The sequence below is a fragment of the Archocentrus centrarchus genome, chromosome 15 (assembly GCF_007364275.1).
Source record: "Archocentrus centrarchus isolate MPI-CPG fArcCen1 chromosome 15, fArcCen1, whole genome shotgun sequence".
Lineage (NCBI taxonomy): Eukaryota > Metazoa > Chordata > Actinopteri > Cichliformes > Cichlidae > Archocentrus > Archocentrus centrarchus.
Genome location: NC_044360.1, coordinates 4,715,744 through 4,734,454, shown reverse-complemented (window position 1 = coordinate 4,734,454; position 18,711 = coordinate 4,715,744). Strand labels below are relative to the sequence as shown.

Below are 18,711 nucleotides of genomic sequence, written 5' to 3'. Positions count from 1 at the left end.
GCCTGAACTGCAACCCAAGAACAGCAAACATACCTCCACTAATGCCTGTAGTTTTATAAAGAACAACTCTCCACTTCTCAAGACTGACACATTTTTGGCTGGGCAACCTGAATGTGTGTGTGTGTGTGTGTGTGTGTGTTTATTGTTCTCACACACACAAATTCACCCTCACTGTAGTTCTCTGACAGAAGTTAAATGCATGCTGTGGGCTGCTGATTCTCCCACAGAATATCTCCTTACACCTTGTTCCCGTTAAAAAAAAAAAAAAAAAAAAAAAAAAAAAGAGGAGAAAAGCTTGTTTTTCACTGGTCAAAAGAAGAAAAAAAATGTAAGTAACCGACTGATTAGTTTTATGAGAAACAGACTTCCAGGAAAGTCAGGTCCCTATAAAAGGCGTGATCAGGTGTACTGTGCACCATGTGTGTTTGTGTGTTTGTGAATTGGAGGAAGAGGCTGACGATTCTGTGTGTGAAGGGTGTTTTTTTCTGTCTCTAAGCAACAGAACAGTGCCGTGATGACACTGTTCATTCATACATGTGCGAGCACCGCCCGCACATCTGCACGGTGTGGACAGAGTGAGAACATGTCAGCAGCACATTAGGAGGCAAGGAGAGGAGGATGGAGGGAGAAAGATGCAAAAGAAGGATGTGAGGATAATTGGAGAATGGGAGGAAGAAAGTAAGATGGGTGAAGCTACTTTGGTCTTTAAGCCACATGTGTACTTTGATGGACAGGTGCACTGGTTAGTCGCACAGAAGGTTCACCTGCTGATTGGCTGGGTCCTTTGTGTTTGCATGTTCTCCCAGTGTCTGACAGCCCAAAAGGTGTTAGACTGGATTTATTAGTGCAAAAGCTAAGAAGACAAACTTGTGGGCAGGCCTCTGCAAGCCAAAAGTGTGTTGCCCAACAATCATGATGCTACTAGTTGGCCAAAAGTGAAATTACCACAAGGTCCCATCAATCATCATCTCAAGCTGTTTTATATAGAAAGGAAATGGCCTTACCATATTAGAGAATCATAATCATGTGAAAATCTCCAATGAACAAGTTCTGTTTTTAACAGGAAGAGACCTTAAGAAGCAGACTTAAGTGGCATCCACACAGGAAATGACTTGCAGCGACTTGGTGAGCAGAGTCCACAGAAAGTGATGATGATGGGCAAAATGGCCACCATTGACGCTAAACAGCGAGGTCTCCAGTTTAACTTTTCTCAACTTAAAAGCTATCAGCGTGGAACGCTCTCTAGCGGCCAACTGTCAGCTACAAAGTGCCCAGTGACGAGCGAATCGGCTCTGTGCAGACGCCCCTTTAGTAGGGGTGGGCATCTGGTGCAAACAGTCAGAGTGAGGGGCAAGAGAACACAGGAAGAAGAAGCACTAAAACCACCACAAAAAAAAAAAAAAAACCCAAATAGGACAAAACAAAAACCAAGGAAGAGACAGAAGACAAGAGTCAACGACACAAAATAGTTTACCTAAGTCCACCACAGAAAAGCCCTGTGATGGGCTGGTAAGGGTGTACTCTTCCTCCCAGATAGGCTAGGCTCCAGCTCCCTTCCACCCTAGTAGAAAATGGACGAATAAATATGCAATTTGTAATAACACCAATTTCAAATTTGCTAGTGCTTTCCACTTTTCACTTCATTTGAGAATGTGCAAAAAAGGTCTCACTAAGATCTGTCTTTTCTCAGCTGCACAGACAGGAGTACTGTGACACTGTTCTAAAGTGAAAGATGGAGTTAATGGTTGTACCAGCGATTCTTTTCTAACCCCATTGCAGCTCTGGCCTTAACTCTTCAAAAAGGCTCGTTGAAGAAAAGAGGACAGGACAAAATGCTTTCATTTTGAAGGCTGCACAAGAAGTGCAAGAACACACCACACATCTATAATTTGTACTGATGAGGCGATAAACAGTGAGCTGGCATCAGGGTGCTGGTTGTTACTAATGAGTCCTCCATCAAAAACCTAATTTGCCCAGAAGAAATGCAGAAGAAGAATACATCTCCTATGTGCATAATGGTGTCAGTGTGACTTATAAAGGGTCTAACTATTCCTCAGCTCTCTTGACAGTTACAACACCACTGAAAATGTGTCATAATGATAAAAAGTAGATTACTGCTGAAGGAGAAGGCTGTTTGAATGGATATATTTCACTGCAGAATTTTCTTTCTCTTTTTTTTGTGTGTTTACATTCACTCAGTTGAAGGTGAGCAGATAGGGTCCATTCAAGGGGTTGCAAAACACACATCGTACCCTTAGTTTAGTATTTTGCTGGTGGTATTTTATATGTAATCCCTAAATCATGCAAGTTATAGTCTAGTGGCATTATAGACTGCAAACACGTCTTTAGCATTGACTATTTAGTTGCAAGCTCCTAGGCTTGACCTAAACCAGAGTTTCAGGACTTTAAACCATCCACCAGGTCATTGGTGGGTAGGGCTACGGTTAGGTTGGGAAGGTTAGAAGAGAACCCAACCACACCCCTAATCCTAATGCTGTGAAGAGGTTAATTTAGATTGTCCTGGACTCCCTGAGCCAAAGGGGGCAGTGTTTGTCATGGTCCTGAGCTGTTTGCCCAGTGTTGCGTTTCCTCTGTGAGCTTCTGTTTTTGTTTGCATCTCTGCTGTTTTTCAGTTTGCTAACAGATTCTTAGTTTGTTATAGTTTTATGAATTGCGTTATAGTTGTTGTATTTCATTGAGGTGCAACCTGGTAATGTTGGATGGATGGACACATAATGTCCCAGAGGTGTTCTATTGGATTTAGGTCAGACAAGCATGGGGGCCACTCAGTGGTATCAATTCCTTCATCCTCCCAGAACTGCCTCTATACTCTCACCACATGGGCACTGTCGTAAACCAGGAGGAACCCAGGACCCTCTGCACCAGTGTAGGGTCCGACAATGGGTCCAAGGATTTCAACTCAATACCTAATGGCAGTCAGTGTACAGTTGCCTAGCCTGTAGAGGTCTGTACATCCCACCATGGATTTGCCTCCTCAGACCATCACTGACCCACCACCAAACCGGTCATGCTGAATGATGTTACAGGCAGCATAATGTTCTCCATGGCTTCTCCAGACCCTTTCACATCTGTCACATGTGCTCAGAGTGAACCTGCTCTCATCTGTGAAAAGTACAGGGTGCTAGTAGTGGACCTGCCAATCGGGCTCCAAGGTGTCAGCCCTCAGGCTGCCCTCATGAAGTCTGAATAAGAGCAGATACCGGTCCTGCTGATGGGTTAAGGACCTTTTTTTTTTGAGCAGCATATATTATAAGGACTATGTTTTGAGCTCCTGCTGCTGGAAACACTCAAAGTGTGCTATCTGCTCCTGTTAAACAGTTACTAAAAACTATACTATATATGTGAGCTGTTTTTTAATAATTCTTCTACATCTTAAGTAGTGGTAATGAGCTCGACACTTAGCTGAGGCAGGGTGTCACACATAAATGACCAAGGCAAGGCTGAGAGGTTGAAACTGGTCAAATCAATCATAACTGCAAAAGCAAACCGGAGCCCTTTAAGCACATCAGGACCAAATAAATAAAAACAATTTGTATGTCACAGCATATGGATAATAACAGATGTTAAAAAAGTAAGATGCACAGGATCAGTTCTGAATGGTTTTTATCTCTGCGCTCAGTCTTCTTAACCTCAGTCTGTTTCTGCTATTCTCTGGCTGTCTTCATCTCTATCTGTCCTTCCATGTTTCTGTGTCAGTCCATCAGTCACTCCAAAGCACAGAAGAACAAAGCTTCATTAATGTAGCTGCCTGGTTTCTGGCCACCCCTGCTTCCTCTGATCTTTACCACTTAAAGCTTATTAAAAAACACTCACTCACTGTAATCTGACTGGCTCTTTACATCACAACTACTTCTTTAACCAATCGCTTTCAACTTCTGCTTCTCTTTATGTAATCTTTCCTTCACTCTTGCAAAAAAAAAAAAAAAACACCACTCATCTTATTATCACAAATACGAAAAAAAAAAAAAAACCTGTTCCTTTTCTTCCCTTCACCGTTCTTTTTTTAACTCTTCTCTCCAGCTGCATTTCCTTGTTCACTTCTTCTCTGACTTCACTCCTCAGCATCACAGTGTGTGCAGCAGAACGAGGGCCGGGCGCTACTGTTGTATAATGTTATTTACATTTCTCAGCGGTAATTAGGCCGATAGGGGAACGGCCGTGATCCCACAGTCGATTAAGAAGAACGAGAAGGGAGGGGCGGCTGTAGGTAGAACATAGGTCACACAAAGTACAAAGACTTTTTTAAGCAGAGTGATGTCACCCTGAACTCTTTGGACCTTTCAGTTTAAAGGATGCATTATAATATGGCTAGAAGTTTTAAGTCAAATTAAAAAAAAAATAATAATTATAATTATAAAATTGAATAATTATCTAAATTGATTTAAACAAATAATATAATTAATACATTTAGTAAAACACAAATAAATGATGCAAATAATAGTAATAAATGTTTACAAAATATTTTAATAAAATAACTTTCCTAAAATTGTTACAAGTAGAAGAAAATAAATAAATGGACGGACGGTTTTTACAGATTACTGAACAGAAAATTGAACAAAAATAAGATTTTTGTATTTTTTTTTTAATTTGCACAATCTCTCTTAAACAGACAGCTACACACACACACACACACACAGTTACATAACCACATTCCACCTATTCATCACCGAAGATTTGTGCACAACACAACATGTCTCAACAGAGTTGTACACTAGAGGCCTGCAGGTAGAGTCCACTGGAGCATTTCACACACAGGAAAATGAAACTGAACATCTTTTGTGTTTCTGTTAGTTACACAACAAGATACTGGCCTTGTGCTCCAGACATTTGTCACTTTATCACACAAGACACAGGTTTCCAGTTCATCACAGGGATAATACAGACAGACAACCATCGATCACATTCACTCCTGCTGTCAATTTACAATTACTTAATGTGCATGTCTTTTTTTTTTTATCAGTGTTTATTTAAAGAAGAAAAGATGTTCAAATCCAAGAAACACAAAAGACTTGTTAGCTCTTAGCCTCTCTGCCACTGAATGAGAATGAAAGGGAGGTGGTGATGTGTTGATTGCCCCCGCTCAACACAGGTGATGAGCTGAAGCGCGAGGTGTTCTTTAACCCAAGAGCAATGATGGGCAGTTTTATTAACACCCAATAAAACACAGTTTCCATCAAAATATATTAAAGTATAACAATACATGGCGAATTGAAGTACTCTTCTTTTATTTCCCCCATACAACATTTCAAAAAATGAAAAAAGGTATCACGGGTGGACCCTACAGAAAGGCTCTAAAATTAGGGAAAAATTAGGGAATCGTTAATGAAAAAATTCCTAAAAAATATATATAGTAATGGAACTGGGAACTTGTTCTCCAGTCCACCCATTCCTGGAACATGTGTGCCTTTTCCAGTGAAATCACTGACAACTGTGGGACAGAGAAACAAAAAAAATGGCTTTTTTTTGAGAGGGGAAAAATGACCAGCTGAATATAAAAGTCTTCTGACTGCAGTGAGAAGTCTGCACTGTCACACAGAACTGGCAGGCACACGGACATTCACACAAACCCCCGTGTTCACCATCTGATGATGAAATCTACCTCACTTGGACCCGAGCGGACTCACGGACACAGGAAGTATAATCCCAGCCTTTTTATTTAAATACATTTCATAATTATTATTTTATGATGGAGTATTGCATCTAGCTTTGTATAACCAGCACAGTCCATTTTGGACTGAACCAGAATCACAACTATGAACTGCTCAAATATGAAGTATGCTACAGTGAGAATTAGCATCTTCAAGACCAAGACGTGATTCTCATTTGGAGGGTGGACTGGGGGTGAGTCTGGGCATCAAGTAGAGGAGTTCAAGCACTTTGGGGAGTCGTTAAGAGCGGAGGGACAAGAAAGTGGGAGACTAAAAGATGGACAGGAGCCAACATCTACAGTGATGCAAATCCTGTACCGGTGTGTTGTGGTGAAGAGAGAGCTGAGCATGATGATGGTGAAGCTGTATGTCTGTGTAGGTTCTCAGTCATCCAGGTCATGGTAGTCTCAAGTGCTTGAAAAAAAAAAAAAGGTGACTGGACTTCTTTAAGCTTTTGAAGACTTTTCACCTCTTATTCAAGAAGCTTCTTCAGTTCTAAAAGCAAAAGGTGGAGAGTCCTGGGTATTTAAAACCTGGTGGGGGTCATCCCTTTGGAGGTGGTTGTTGACCCACTATTCAATCATGTGTCATCACATGAGCTAAGGTATAAGAAAAGACATGAGTCACTACCACCAGTGGTTTTGGGTGAAACCGCTGCAAGACCCAGCCCCACTCTATCATGTGACCTATTGAGGTCACCTGAAGTAAGTTGTTAGTGTGGTTTGAGGTGCCTGGGAAGGCTCTTAAGACTGCATTGTAGGTGGCTGACAGCTGATATACAGGTGTTGGACAATGAAACACCTGGTTTTAGACCACAATAATTTATTAGTATGGTGTAGGGCCTCCTTTTGTGGCCAATACAGCGTCAATTCATCTTGGGAATGACATATACAAGTCCTGCACAGTGGTCAGAGCGATTTTAACCCATTCTTCTTGCAGGATAGTGGACAGGTCACGACGTGATGCTGGTGGAGGAAAACGTTTCCTGACTCGCTCAATAATATTTAGATCTGGTGACTGTGCAGGCCATGGGACATGTTCAACTTCACTTTCGTGTTCATCAAACCAATCTTTCACCAGTCTTGCTGTGTGTATTGGTGCATTGTCATCCTGATACACGGCACCGCCTTCAGGATACAATGTTTGAACCATTGGATGCACATGGTCCTCCAGAATGGTTCGGTAGTCCTTGGCAGTGACGCACTCATCTAGCACAAGTATTGGGCGAAGGAAATGCCATGATATGGCAGCCCAAACCATCACTGATCCACCCCCATGCTTCACTCTGGGCATGCAACAGTCTGGGTGGTACGCTTCTTTGGGGCTTCTCCACACCGTAACTCTCCCGGATGTGGGGAAAACAGTAAAGGTGGACTCATCAGAGAACAATACATGTTTCACATTGTCCACAGCCCAAGATTTGCGCTCCTTGCATCATTGAAACCGACGTTTGGCATTGGCACGAGTGACCAAAGGTTTGGCTATAGCAGCCAGGCCGTGTATATTGACCCTGTGGAGCTCCCGATGGACAGTTTTGGTGGAAACAGGAGAGTTGAGGTGCACATTTAATTCTGCCGTGATTTGGGCAGCCGTGGTTTTATGTTTTTTGGACACAATCCGGGTTAGCACCCGAACATCCCTTTCAGACAGCTTCCTCTTGCGTCCACAGTTAATCCTGTTGGATGTGGTTCGTCCTTCTTGGTGGTATGCTGACATTACCCTGGATACCGTGGCTCTTGATACATCACAAAGACTTGCTGTCTTGGTCACAGATGCACCAGCAAGACGTGCACCAACAATTTGTCCTCTTTTGAACTCTGGTATGTCACCCATAATGTTGTGTGCATTGCAATATTTTGAGCAAAACTGTGCTCTTACCCTGCTAACGCTCCCTGCACAAAGGAGCGTTACCGTAGATCCTTCCTCCCAGCAGCTTCCTCCCAGCAGCTGTAAGACTTTATAACCATCACTGCTCCCAACAAAAACCACAATAGCCTACACAATGTAGGATAATATATAATATACTGTAAATAGTCCGGCACATCATGCACATTGTATATAGTGTTATTATTATTAGTAGTATTAAGGTTAATATTGTTTGTTGATTTTATATATATTCTTTTCTTAATAGTGTGAATTATTATATCTTTATTTATATTTATAATAACTGCGGCTGCTGTTACACCCAAATTTCCCCTCTGTGGGACAATAAAGGCTGTTTCTTCTTCTTCTTCTTCTTCTTAATTGGACCTTCACACTCTGCTCTTACTGGTGCAATGTGCAGTTAATGAAGATTGGCCACCAGGCTGGTCCAATTTAGCCATGAATCCTCCCACACTAAAATGACAGGTGTTTCAGTTTCATTATCCAACCCCTGTACTAAGTCACTGATGGTCACTGGCATCTTCAAAAGAGTGTCCTTTATCATTTAGGTGCAGGTGTACAGCTGAGTCTGGGCCTGTTCGGGGGTCTCTTCTACGGTGTGAGGTGCATTTTTGGAGTGGTTATTTGGTTTCTCCAATGTAGAGGACCAAGCACTCCTCACTGCACTGCACATCATACACTATGTTGCTTAGCTTGTGTTTGGGAGTTTTGCCCTTGGGATGAACCAGTTTTTATCTAAGGGTGTGGCTGGGTCTGATGTTGAAGTCAAACTGTTGACTTACTGGTTGATCTACGTTCCTTCCCTCAACTATCGCCATGAGAGTGGGTACTGATCAAAAGAATAAGATTATGCATACAGGTGGTGAAAATGAGCTTTCTCCAAGGGGTGTCTATGCTCAGATTTAAAAACGGGTCGAGAAGCTTGGGATTCAGGCTCAGAGTGAAACCGCTACGCCGACCATTGACAGCAACACGCCTCCTGGACACGTCCTTAGTGAGGCGTGAGGAGATGACTGAGTAGAGGGAGGTCAAGACACCTCTACTGAAACTGCAAGCAGGAGGAAATGGATGGACGTTGTTGGCCGAATGATGCAGGAAATACAATGCTACTATATTGTACGTTACATTATATAATGACTTAGAAAACATAACAAGAAACGGAAATCCTTCTGCAGAAGCTTGAAATAAACGTCAGAATCACCCTCTTTTACTAAATTCTTCAATTTAAATCAGTCTCATATTGTATCGTCACAGTCAACCTAGCACACTGAGTCGACGCGGATCAGCCCGCTGAAAGGCTGAGTGGAACCCGTGTTTCGCGAGAGGTGAAGAGTGACACGGCTGCTGTGTCTGCGTGTGATTGTATATACAGGATGTATATGTGGGCTTGTTTATCGTAATCACATCAAATTCAGAGCATTTAGAGTGTGTTCCAAGAAGAGTCGGGTGGGAGGGTGAAGGGAAGCAGAAAGGTCAGCGGGGTGAGGCAGGTGATGAAGGTGGTGGGGGTGGGGGGTCACACAACATATGGAATACACATCTCTGATAAGGATCAAAGCTCTTACATAAGAACCACAGTCCCTTTGTCTCAACCAATAACACAGTCCCAATCACTCCTGCCTGCTCTGTGTGTGTGTGTGTGTGTGTGTGTGTGTGTGTGTGTGTGTGTGTGTGTGTGTGTGTGTGTGTGTGTGTGTGTGTGTGTCAAACAAGTATATGGAGAAAAATGAGAAGGACAAAATAAAGACGAAATCATGCAAGACAGAAATATCTAAGAGCGCGGTCTCATCGTCTCCCTTTTACTTCTTCCTGTCTCTCTCTCGTCTGTCGACCCCACACGTTTGTGTTTGCTTTGGAGGAAAACAACAGGAATAAATAAATTGAACAGGAGACGCCATCATTAGAGTCAAACTTTCCAGAGCATTCAGAGAAAATAAACACGAGATGAAGCTCGCAAAATATCCTCAATGCCTCCTCCCTGACATGTCTGACTCGCACTAATCCCCCACAGAATAGCAAAATTTTTACCAAATATTTTAAATGTGTATTCAAATGTGTCTTATGTGTGTGAAAAAGCAGGTAAAATAATTTATTTACTACAGTATGACTTCCTTCTCCTCCTTCCAATTATTTCTTTACTTTTCTAGATTTTTGACTATAAGGTACATTTCACCTTAATGCAGCCCCCTGAAATGCCATAAAAACAGTACGAGTATATGGATCACTGGCAGCAGCAAACACACCTACAGGGGCTACTCGATTAATGGTCTGAACAAAGAAGCGTTGTTTTATCAAAGCAAATATATCCTGAGAGTCACATCATATTGCTTTAAATGAGAAAGTTAATATCTAACTCTGATATGGACTTTCTGACTTTTTACTCTGACATTAACCTAAATTTGAGGCGTGAAACCTCACCTGAACCTCAGTCCAGCAACAACAGCTGGATCAGACCAAGAAGCTTAAAGATGGTTGGGTTCAATTCTAGTGTGAGAACACTCTTTGGATGGCTCAGACTTAGTGCATCAGGGACATCGAAAAATCTTGATACTTTCCAGATCTTTTCAGATGAATAGAATAAGAACAGAAATCTGCCTACCTATTGAATGGACAGTAGCCGATGTCAGAGGCACACCCTGCTATAAAGAACCATTCCACATACTGTAAGTGATGCTGACAGGATCTTAATGTGGGATGAAACGCACACATGGAGTACGTATATTCTCTAATTCCTGTGAAAACCTTCTGGGAGCATAAGAAGAAGTCGACTGTGTCAGTACCACTAAGAACTGCCCAACAATTCATCAAAAACCAGGCAGAAAACACCATTAATTGATGCAGCTGGCTTTAGCAAATATCCTGTAACTACTTTTAAGATTGTTTTAATGAGTGAATGCCACTTCATCAGATGGCACTTAACACCACTGAGTGCAATTAGCTGAACTCTGCAAAGACTTTTCACGCAATTAACTCCCAACACAGTCTCACAGCAGTGCGTGAAACAGTCCCAACCTATTGTTATCTCACCTTTAATCTATTCTTTCCTTTTTTTTTAACCTTCCTCGTAACGGTTTTTCACCTGTCTCGTCACAAACTTACCGTTTCCTGTCCAATAAGAGTCCACATTTGGAGGTCGAAGGGGTCGGTATTTTGCTGTTCACACCAGAGACCCAAGTTTGAGTCATACGTGTCCCAGGTTTTTACACTTCATTGGTATTACTTTGAATACACTATTAAGAATAAAACGTGGTTCGTGTTAGGGCATAAAAACTACTCGATTAGGTTTGGGAAAAGGTCGTAGTTTCTCTTAAATCTCTCTTTGTTCAGGTGACACGTCTTCATTTCTTTCTTACATCCAGCTGCAGATCTGGAATACATCACTTTCAAAGCTATCAATTTCACAAACAAATAGATCGCTTTTTTGTGGCTATTTCATGTTTTTGTTTAAGAACAGGACAGCGGTGGAAGAACGAGGATAGGACAAGAAATTTTCTGCATCCCGACTACACAAAAGACTCTGTTTGGTTCAAACAGGGGTCTAAACCGGCCCTGGGAACAAAACTGGCCTGCCAAAAGGTCCAATCTAGTCCAGTGGATGGTTTTATAAAGTGTGAAAATAGCAGAAAAGTCATTAATAACACCAGATTTCCTGCACCACTATTAGTGATGTGGGCATCTTAATATTACTAAATAGCAGTGAAAATACAAGTGCATTTGAAGGCTTTCTGAATCTGATGTTGCACAGGTCATAAATAAGTAAAACAGTAACATTTGTGCTTTTGCAGATCCACTCTGATCCATAAATTTGAATGCACACGTAGTCTCTAGAGCTTGAAAAAAGGCGACTGGACTTCTTTTTGTTTCTTGAAGATGTTTCACCTCTCATCCGAAAGGCTTCTTCAGTTCTCAACCAAATGGTGGAGAGACCCAGGTATTTAAACCCCTGTGGGCGTAGTCCCCTGGAGGTGGTTATGACCCTCTATTGTTCATGTGCGTAAACACATGTGCCCAGATGTGAAGGGTCATTTCAATCAGTGGTTTCAGTTGAAACCAATTTAGGACTTCGCTCTATTGTTTCATGTGGCCTATTGAGGTCACTGGAACAAAGGTGTGAATGGGGGTTGAGACGTCTGGGAAGGGAGCTCAAGACAGCACTCTCTGGAGCTTGAAAAAGGCGACTGGACTTCTTTTTGTTTCTTGAAGACGTTTCACCTCTCATCCGAAAGGCTTCTTCAGTTCTCAACCAAATGGTGGAGAGACCCAGGTATTTAAACCCCTGTGGGCGTAGTCCCCTGGAGGTGGTTATGACCCTCTATTGATCATGTGCTTGAACACATGTGCCCAGGTGTGAAGGGGGCGTGGGTCATATTTAATCAGTGGTTTCAGTTGAAACCAATTTAGGACTCCGCTCCATTGTTTCCTGTGGCCTATTGAGGTCACAGGAACAAAGGTGTGAATGGGGGTTGAGACGTCTGGGAAGGGAGCTCAGGACAGCACTGTAAGCGGGGGAAAGTTGGTGACGTAATCCACCTCCTCTGTTCAATGATGGTTGTTCACAGTGGACATAGATGGCTTCTTTCACTCCTCTTTCAAACCATCTGTTTTCCCTGTCCAAAATGTGGACATTGGCATCCTCAAAAGAGTGCCCTTTCTCCTTCAGATGCAGATGTACTGCTGAGTCTTGTCCTGTCGAGGTGGCTCTTCTATGTTGTGCCATTCGTTTGTGAAGAGGCTGTTTGGTTTCACCAATGTAGAGGTCCGAGCACTCTTCACTGCACTGAACAGCATACACTACATCGCTGATCTTGTGTTTGGCGGGTTTGTCCTTGGGATGAACCAGTTTTTGTCTTAGGGTGTGACTTCTGCCTTAGAGGGAACACTTTCCGCACGGTGTTGTAGGGTCCTGATCACCCCAAGTTTGTGTTCCAGAGGGTGGTGGGAGTCAAAGAGGAGATACTGGTCTGTGTGTGTGGGCTTCCGGTAAACTTCAATGTTGAGGCTTCCATCTTCCTCGATAAGCACCGCACAGTCCAGGAATGGTAACTTGTTATCTCTGGTGTCCTCCCTGGTAAAACGTATGTATTTATCCACTGAGTTGATGTGACGAGTGAAGGCTTCTACTTCTTGGGTTTTGATTTTGACCCAGGTGTCATCTACATATCTGTACCAGTGGCTAGGTGCCATCCCTTTGAAAGAACCAAGAGCTTTACTTTCCACTTCCTCCATGTAAAGGTTGGCTACAATGGGAGACACTGGGGAGCCCATGGCACATCCATGCTTCTGTCTGTAGAATCCATCATTGTATTTAAAATATGTTGTGGTAAGGCAGAGATCTAAAAGTGCACAAATCTGATCTGGGGTGAAGCTGGTTCTGTTCAGTAAGGAATCGTCTTCCTGTAGTCGTCTTCTGACGGTCTCCACTGCCTCAGTTGTAGGTATGCAAGTGAAAAGTGAAACCACATCAAAGGACACCATGGTTTCATCTGGATCCAGTACAAGATTCTGGACCTTGTTAGTAAAATTTGTAGAGTTTTCAATGTGGTGGGGTGTGATGCCAACAAGCGGTGATAAGATGGTGGCGAGGTGTTTGGAAATGTTGTAGGTGACCGAGTTTATACTGCTGATAATGGGTCGAAGTGGGACTCAAGCACATGATCAATAGAGGGTCATAACCACCTCCAGGGGACTACGCCCACAGGGGTTTAAATACCTGGGTCTCTCCACCATTTGGTTGAGAACTGAAGAAGCCTTTCGGATGAGAGGTGAAACGTCTTCAAGAAACAAAAAGAAGTCCAGTCGCCTTTTTCAAGCTCCAGAGACTACTATGACCTGGATAACTGAGAATCTACACAGACATATCAGGACAGCACTGTAAGCGGGGGAAAGTTGGTGACGTAATCCACCTCCTCTGTTCAATGATGGTTGTTCACAGTGGACATAGATGGCTTCTTTCACTCCTCTTTCAAACCATCTGTCTTCCCTGTCCAAAATGTGAACATTGGCATCCTCAAAAGAGTGCCCTTTCTTCTTCAGATGCAGATGTACAGCTGAGTCTTGTCCTGTCGAGGTGGCTCTTCTATGTTGTGCCATTCGTTTGTGAAGAGGCTGTTTGGTTTCACCAATGTAGAGGTCCGAGCACTCTTCACTGCACTGAACAGCATACACTACATCGCTGATCTTGTGTTTGGGGGGTTTGTCCTTGGGATGAACCAGTTTTTGCCTTAGGGTGTGACTTGGTTTGAAGTATACTGAGATGTCATACTTGGAGAAAATTCTTCTGAGTTTCTCTGACAAGCCTGACACATAAAGGAAGACAATGTTGTTCCTCTTGTCCTTCTTATTCTCTGTAGTTTGTGTTTGGCCTTCATTCCTGTGCATCTTAGCTGATTTCATGAAAGCCCAGTTGGGGTAACCGCATGTTTTCAGGGCTTTCTTAATGTGTGTGTGTTCCTTTTGTTTCCCTTCTGCCTCAGAGGGAACACTTTCCGCCCGGTGTTGTAGGGTCCTGATCACCCCAAGTTTGTGTTCCAGAGGGTGGTGGGAGTCAAAAAGGAGACACTGGTCTGTGTGTGTGGGCTTCCGGTAAACTTCAATGTTGAGGCTTCCATCTTCCTCGATAAGCACCGCACAGTCCAGGAATGGTAACTTGTTATCTCTGGTGTCCTCCCTGGTAAAACGTATGTATTTATCCACTGAGTTGATACAGAGGTTTAAGTACATTTGGTTGAGAACTGAAGAAGCCTTTCGGATGAGAAGTGAAACGTCTTCAAGAAACAAAAAGAAGTCCAGTCGCCTTTTTTCAAGCTCCAGAGAATCTATGACCTGGATGACTGAGAATCTACACAGACACAATGCACACGTAATGCCAGATTTTCAGGTAAAATAAAAAAACACATCTGGAAGTAGCAGTATTATAAATACACACAGTCTCAGACAAATGCATGTACATAAATGCTTCTGTTTCCCAACAGGAGCATTTATGTAACATTCAATAGACAAAACATGCAGTGGTCTGGAAGGGGCTGCCCTCGTAGCGGCGTCCCACCCATGGCTGCCCTTTGTGTGTCCGTCTGTCACAGACCACTTAGAGTATTGATGGATAAAGAGGGTGAAAGTGAAGATGATGAAAGCAGAGTAGCCTGTTAAAGAGGGAGCAGGAAGACTGAAGTGAAGGGAAAGAACACCGGTGCTCCAGCGAACTGATAGCAGGTGCTCTATTAATGACTTCAGTGTTAAAGCTGCTTGTAATATTTTCTTAAAGTTCTTCCAAAGACATCTGATTACCAGCACAGCTCACAAAAAGTTGTATTCAGCAGGTATAAAACAGGATACCTGCAGACAGTTTGTCCCACAAGACGTTCAGAGAAGTGAACACAGAGCAGTTCTCTTATCACAGCTCTCATATAGCTGAGTGTCAGTCTATAGTTCTCGCAGTCTATTAATGCTCTGGAGATGTTTACAAACATACACGGCATGTTTAACTGTTAACATGTCCTGCTTTATTTATTTAACCCAAAATATTGAACCTAAAATGAACTCAGCTCAATGGGTGGACAGGAAATGAATGGCCTTAAGCCATTTTCACACAGGAACTTCTATTTCTGAGAGAATCAGGTTGGGATATTTTCCACAGTTGTCCGTTCACAAAACAGGAGGTTATGAGGTGTAAAAAAACTCACATTTAATCCCACTTCCATTCAAGATCATCTTCTAAGTCATGTCCAGACAGCTTCCAGCCCTGAAGCTATCATTAGATCGCTCTCTGGAGGTCCGGCTCTGCGGCCTGTGATTTCTCCACGGACCTCAAACTCACTACCATCAACGTCTCTTTCAAACTGACATGACTTTCATGTGGAAGATCACCGGTTATGAGAACTGGCTGTCCCGCTACAACCCAGACTCTTCCAGCAGTTTACCAGCCTTAACTGAGTGTATCAGGAGAGGAAGGAGATCAGGAGCATGTTCATTATTTTTTCTGACATTCACAGGATTGTAAATTAAGAAGAATAATTAATAAGAATTTGCACCCCAAGATAATACTGTTATTTTGGGGTAGCATACTGAGGGGAAACATTTGGCTGCTGTGCTGTGGGATGTCACAGTGCCATCTTGTGCACAGAGCACACCCCTGACCTTTCACTCAGATTTGCATCCCTCTGTTTGTTTGTTTTTTCCACATCCTGAAAGTAAAAATTAACTTTAAGGACTGTTGATATCACAGAATAACAAGTGCAAGGAGCAAGAAGACATGACATGAGACTGACAAATCAAAGAGAAGCAGCCTCGTCTTAATGAGTCCAGAGGTGCACGAGGTGACCAGGCAAGGTTTTTGATGTTTGGAAACCCATCCCGGCAACTTTCTGATCATACCTTGTAGTCTGCTTCACTTGCATTGCTGGAAATATTTAGTTTAGGCAAGGAGCCTGAAGTGTGAGGGAGGCACGTACCTCCTAGCGGTAAATGCACTGGGCTATTAGCAGCGCCATTTATACCGCTACACAATCCAACATCGCTCAGATCTTGTTCTAAGAACCTGGCAGGTTAAATATCAGCTAATGTTCTATCCAACATAATCCTCTGCCAGGCAGAAAACACAGGCTGCAGTGCGTGTGCGAAAACAAGACGTAAGTAGTTTAACCCCAAAATAATTTTTCTACTAAACGAAGAGGAGAAAAGAAAACAAAATTACAAATTAAGAGAAGCTTGCCTAACGGAAAGATATTTTACTTGAAATCTGCTGTTCAAAAGACAGACTGTGAGTGTTTTCTCTGAGTGAGGCCTGTCGGCTTCAAGTTAGGCCGGTACAGATTCTAATTTAGTACAATGCCGCCCTCTGGAGGTGCAAAGCATGTCTGCGCGTGTGTGTGTGTGTGTGTGTGTGTGTGTGTGTGTGTGTGTGTGTGTGTGTGTGTGTGTGCGTTCCTACTTTAGTCTGGAAGCAGCAGAAGAGCTGTGTCAGGTAGGGGTGTTTCCTGGCCAGCGCTAGGATGCGTTTCTCAGTCATGGTGCAGTCCACGTCGTCGTCCTGCAGGATCACATCTTTCTTCAGCACTTTGACGGCATAAACCTCGTCCGTGCCCTTCATCTCCGCCAGCATTACCTGGTCACATAACACACAGCAGTTACAGTTAGAAACAATATTTTCCAAGCAAACTTGTTCTTGTTTTATGCTCCATCCTTGTCGCTGCACATCGTATTAAATTTCATAAATACAGCTGCAGGGGGAAGTGAGTCGTTCATGCACCCACCTTTCCAAAGCTTCCTTTCCCCAGAACTTTGATAAACACAAAGTCATGCAGGTTCATCCTCTTGGTCTCTGGAGCGCTGTGACTTTTGACCTCGCCGTTCGCCTGACTTTCTTCGCCTTCCTGGCCGACGCTGTTTCCATCACCTCCTGTGTGTGTGTCACACGTGACTGTGTCCACAGATGAGGAGGAAGACAGTTGGTGTGTTTTGTGCTCCTCTCCGCGGTGGTCAAATGACAGAGCCTTCCGGATGTTCTCCAGCTCCTTCACATCTGCATGAAACCAAGAAAAAAAGAAGAGCTTTGGTGTGTTTGTTCATTCTGTTTGCAGTCTAGAGTTTAATAGGCTGGTATTTGCCTACCCTGATCACACGGGGAAGTCGGGGCAGACCTTGAGCGATCGTCTTCTGTCTGAGGCATCCCTGATAACGGCTGCTGAGGATCCTGAGCCTGAGTAAGCTGTTCACAGACAACATGTCACCATCGATGGTTTCCATCAATGGTTCATGGTCGGTATTTTAATACAGCAATGTTTTGGAAAGAAATGCAGAATCTGAAGACTATGTCAAATTAATTTCCCAAACGTCAAAACTATTTCTACTTGGTCCATATCCTTAAACACACACACACACACACACACACACACACACACACACACACACACACACACACACACACACACACACACACACACAGAGGACTGGAGTTTATTCTCCTTTTATTCCTGCTCCTCACTGTAGAAAACAGAGACCATCAATTTCCCTCAACTAGCTACTTGGCATTTGCTATACAGCAATGACAGCATTGAGGTGATTCTGCATTACCAACAATGGTTGACAGTATATCAAGCCAAGGTCCAAGAGCCTTAAACCTGCATTCTTTTTAGCAACCACCAGGGGGCGACTCCTCAGGCTTCCAGTCCTATAGAGTTCTATGAATAACCAATCCTCTGATCTGTCCTCAGTAGGCACTTTCCTGTTGAGTTTACTGGCTCAGTTATTCATTTCAGGTCATACTGAATAGAACAAGTCCCATCTGCTAAGTTATGGTATTTCTAAAAGTCAGACAGGAGGATTATTTGGGATATGCTCGCTGGCTAACGACTTGAGTGTGCAGTTTCAGTTTTACAGGAGTTTCCACCCCTTGCTCGTCACATTGTTTTAAAACCCCAAGTTGGCGACAGTGAAAACTCTCATTTCAAGGCTTCACAACCCAGTAGGAGACTTCATGCTGGCTAGAGCCATCTTTTATACTGCCAGTGGCTATGAGAGAATCTAAGCGCGTAGTTGCTGATGGACACATCCCGAATAGGTACTTAGCCCTCAGTTAGTCCCATTGTTTAGCCTGAAAACTTCTTTAAATGCCTTCAAATATAAAATTTGCAATGAATCTAAAGCCTCTTAAGAACACCGTTTCCAAACCTTTTTCCGTCTCTGGGCGCTGTTGGAGATCTTGTCTGGCGTGACTCCGAGGTCAGACAGGACTTTGGCGATCCCTCTGGCATCCACGCCACAGTTTGGAGCTACGTTACTCTCACAGCGCCTGTGCACATTTACTTTACACACTGAGAAACAGAAGAAGAAGAGAACAATTTAAGAAAAGGTTCTAGAAAGAGTTTATCTGAACGATAAAATAAAAACGTCTTTTATTTTGCCTATACTTGAAGAATGCTTTTGCTTGTACCTTTACACTGGAGTCCCTGTCGCATCAGACCCCACAGCAGAGACCCACAGTGGTCGCAGAAGGTGAGAACTTTAAAGTTGTGGATGCTGAACTTGTGCGGGACATTGACGCTGAACCTCTGAGACCCCACCTGTAAGAAGCACCGTAGGACAGTAAAACAAAACTGCAGGGATCTGATGGTACGGTGGTCCCTGAAACTTTTAAGGCTCTCTGTGTAGACAATCAGGCCAG

The 18,711-nt window shown here is 43.2% G+C and overlaps 1 protein-coding gene across 1 annotated transcript in view; it reads right to left on the bottom strand.

The window, feature by feature from the left end:
* Positions 1–18,711, bottom strand: part of LOC115792920 (protein kinase C epsilon type-like) — an 88,663-nt gene that overhangs the window by 29,474 nt on the left and 40,478 nt on the right. Inside the window, exons 6-10 of the mRNA XM_030747556.1 lie at positions 18,481–18,610; positions 18,219–18,361; positions 17,160–17,256; positions 16,802–17,070; positions 16,480–16,653 (exon numbers count right to left, since the gene is read on the bottom strand). Of these exons, the coding sequence (XP_030603416.1) occupies positions 16,480–16,653; positions 16,802–17,070; positions 17,160–17,256; positions 18,219–18,361; positions 18,481–18,610 (813 nt within the window). The remainder of the gene's footprint in view (positions 1–16,479; positions 16,654–16,801; positions 17,071–17,159; positions 17,257–18,218; positions 18,362–18,480; positions 18,611–18,711) is intronic.